Source organism: Aricia agestis, chromosome 8 (genome assembly GCF_905147365.1).
Source record: "Aricia agestis chromosome 8, ilAriAges1.1, whole genome shotgun sequence".
NCBI classification, from domain to species: Eukaryota; Metazoa; Arthropoda; class Insecta; order Lepidoptera; family Lycaenidae; genus Aricia; species Aricia agestis.
This window is the reverse complement of record NC_056413.1, coordinates 7,044,764-7,048,462: the sequence shown is the minus strand read 5'-3', so window position 1 is coordinate 7,048,462 and position 3,699 is coordinate 7,044,764. Positions and strand designations below refer to the sequence as shown.

The window sequence follows — 3,699 nt, the reverse complement described above, 5'->3', positions numbered from 1 at the left end:
ATAAAATATTAAAATGTTATAGAAAATGTTATAAAAAGCATTGTGTGTATCGAAATTATATAATTTTAGTGTTTTTTATAGGTATTCCGTTGAACTGCAGAATGTGATGTGATATTTGAAGCGATGACAATATGCTGCAATATCATTTTGTTAAATTTTGAATAAAACGGTTTTAAATCAATGGTTTTTTATTTGTATTTTCAGAATCAGATGTAATCTGATAATAATAAACAGAACTAAAGAATAGAAATGATTGCAGGTAATATTAGATTGTTATTTTACTGTAGTTGAAATATTTTAGGCATTCTATGAATGCTAAATTAGTATTCTGTAGAATAAATAATAATACTAATATTTTTTTCATTATTTTCAGGTATTATTTCAGGTCAGAGTACTAAAATTCGTAAATATTAAAAAGAGACAATGTTTACAATATTTGACAGGTATGTTTGGCGTCTCCATGACAACGACGACAGATTCAAAATTTGAATTTCAAATAACATTGGAACGAAGGAATACGTCAAATCGAGTTTATATATTGACAAACGTCATGTCAAAATGGCAGTTTGTGTTGTGTCTAAGTGCGGGGCGGGTGTGTTTTAAAGTCAGTGCAGTAAAAATTGTTTATTTGGTGAATAAAATAATAAAATATTATAGAAAATTTTATAAAAAGCATTGTGTGTATCGAAATAATATAATTTTAGTGCTTTTATTAATATTCCGTTGAACTGCAGAATGTGATGTGATATTTGAAGCGATGACAATATTTTGCTGCAACATAATTTTGTTAAATTGTGAATAAAACAGTTTTAAATTAATGGTTTTTTATTTGTATTTTCAGAATCAGATGTAATCTGATAAAAATAAACAGAACTAAAAATAGAAATGATTGCAGGTAATATTAGACTGTTATTTTACTCTAGTTGATATATTTTAGGCATTCTATAAATGCTAAATTAGTATTCTGTAGAATAATACTAATATATCTTTTTATTATTTTCAGGTATTATTTCAGTTCAGGGTACTAAAAATCATAAATAATGTTAGAAAGAGACAATGTTTATAATATATTTTGACAGGTATGTTTGGCGTCTCCATGACAACGACAACAGAATTAAAATTTGAATTTCAAATAACATTGGAATGAAGGAATACGTCAAATCGAGTTTATATATTGACAAACGTCATGTCAAAATGGCAGTTTGTGTTGTGTCTAATTGCGGGGCGGGTGTGTTTTAAAGTCAGTGCAGTAAAAATTGTTTATTTGGTGAATAAAATATTAAAATATTATAGAAAATGTTATAAAAAGCATTGTGTGTATCGAAATAATATAATTTTAGTGCTTTTATTAATATTCCGTTGAACTGCAGAATGTGATGTGATATTTGAAGCGATGACAATATTTTGCTGCAACATAATTTTGTTAAATTGTGAATAAAACAGTTTTAAATTAATGGTTTTTTATTTGTATTTTCAGAATCAGATGTAATCTGATAAAAATAAACAGAACTAAAAATAGAAATGATTGCAGGTAATATTAGACTGTTATTTTACTCTAGTTGATATATTTTAGGCATTCTATAAATGCTAAATTAGTATTCTGTAGAATAATACTAATATATCTTTTTATTATTTTCAGGTATTATTTCAGTTCAGGGTACTAAAAATCATAAATAATGTTAGAAAGAGACAATGTTTATAATATATTTTGACAGGTATGTTTGGCGTCTCCATGACAACGACAACAGATTTAAAATTTGAATTTCAAATAACATTGGAATGAAGGAATACGTCAAATTGAGTTTATATATTGACAAACGTCATGTCAAAATGGCAGTTTGTGTTGTGTCTAAGTGCGGGGCGGGTGTGTTTTAAAGTCAGTGCAGTAAAAATGGTTTATTTGGTGGATAAAATATTAATATGTTATAGAAAATGTTATAAAAAGCATTGTGTGTATCGAAATTATATAATTTTAGTGTTTTTTATAGGTATTCCGTTGAACTGCAGAATGTGATGTGATATTTGAAGCGATGACAAAATGCTGCAATATCATTTTGTTAAATTTTGAATAAAACGGTTTGAAATCAATGGTTTTTTATTCCCTTCCCCTCTGGATGCGAAAGAATACAGTCGTGTGTTTTGTTACCAAAATTCTCACAAATTTAATTCGAAAATAATAAATAAAAATCGAATAAATTCAACCCGCGATACTAGGAACGCATAAGGTGTACGGTAGTTCGTGTGCTGTGTTGTGAACCTGTGACGCGTTGAAGATCGGCTACGAGTGCTACGAACACAAGCAGTGCTACGCGCTGACTGCTACGCCGAGTGTCAGTGCTACGAGTTGCATTCACTACACTATAATCTCTTGCGTTTGTCTGCGCTCCTGGTACCTCAGCCTATAATAATTATTGTGATACTACGCGACGCGTCACGCTCGCGCGACATCGTACTCTCCTTAAGGGCCTGTATTCGCTTTGATTAGTGCGGGTGCGGGTGATTAAATTGCTACTAAGAAGTTTACAATATGCCCCTTAAAAGAACCCCACCGAAAGGGTCTCCTCACCACCACCATAGTGATTCAGATATAGCAGCCTTGGCCTTCGCTGATGCAGACCCGCAAAGGGAAGATAAAGTATCTGATAGACCGCGTCCGCGAAAACGCACCCATGACGAAGATATATCGGCCTCTCTACTTGAACTCAAGAAATCAATGGAAATACTCAGCTGTCAACAGTCCTCTCTCCAAACCAGTATAAAAGAAATACAAACTCAAAACCAGGAGATTATTAAGTCTATGGAATTTATTTCGGCCCAATACGATGAAATGAAGAACAAAATTACTAAGTTGGAATCTGAGAGAAAAGATCATCTGGCTTACATACAAACGCTACAAATGAAGGTAGAAAATCTAGAAAGATCTCAAAAGCAGGCTAGCATTGAGATTTGCAACTTACCGCCCCAAGTTAATGAAAAGAAGGATGATCTTGTCGGTATCGTGGAAAAAATTGGTGAGACCTTAAATGTAAATCTAGAAAAGACTCAAATATATGACATTTTTAGAATCCCTACCAAAAGCCCTAGCCGCCCCATAATTGTGGAATTTTCTTCAGTGTTGCTAAAAGAAAAAATGATTTCTTCACTTAAAACATTCAATAAAAGCAATAATATTAAACTAAACACTAGTCATCTCAAACTCGGTGGCGATATTAAGCCAATATTTATAAGAGAAAGGCTGACGGAAACAGCAAGAAGAATGTATTATCTGAGCCGTGAGTTTAGTAAAGAAAATGATTTCATGTTCTGTTGGACGGCTCACGGTAAAGTTTATCTCCGCAAGCGTGAAGGAGCTCCAGCAATACGTATCGACACCAAAGAGGATCTTTTAAAACTGCTACCGCAAGTTGACAAGTGACTATGTTCTTACTACGGCAACTTAACTTGCATGCTTATATTTAATATTTTTCTTTACTTGTACTCTTGCCAATATCTTGTGATTTCGCAATTACAAGTTATTTTAAACTATTGTATACATTGCTTACCTAGATATAAATTTAAACAGACACAATTCATCCTGTACTTGCTTGTGTGTTACTATTACTGTTTTACCTTTTATGTGCTTTTGCTGTTGGCTGATTATATGCGCTTTTATACATCTCTGCGTGATTACATGTCACTGCTTAGTGTTGCTTACACCTT

At 32.0% G+C, this 3,699-nt stretch overlaps 1 protein-coding gene across 1 annotated transcript; it reads left to right on the top strand.

Moving 5' to 3' along the window:
* Positions 1-2,527: 2,527 nt before the first annotated feature.
* Positions 2,528-3,415, top strand: LOC121729528. Its single transcript, XM_042118067.1, has one exon. The coding sequence runs from the start codon at positions 2,528-2,530 to the stop codon at positions 3,413-3,415; it is 888 nt and encodes a 295-aa protein (XP_041974001.1).
* Positions 3,416-3,699: the final 284 nt, after the last annotated feature.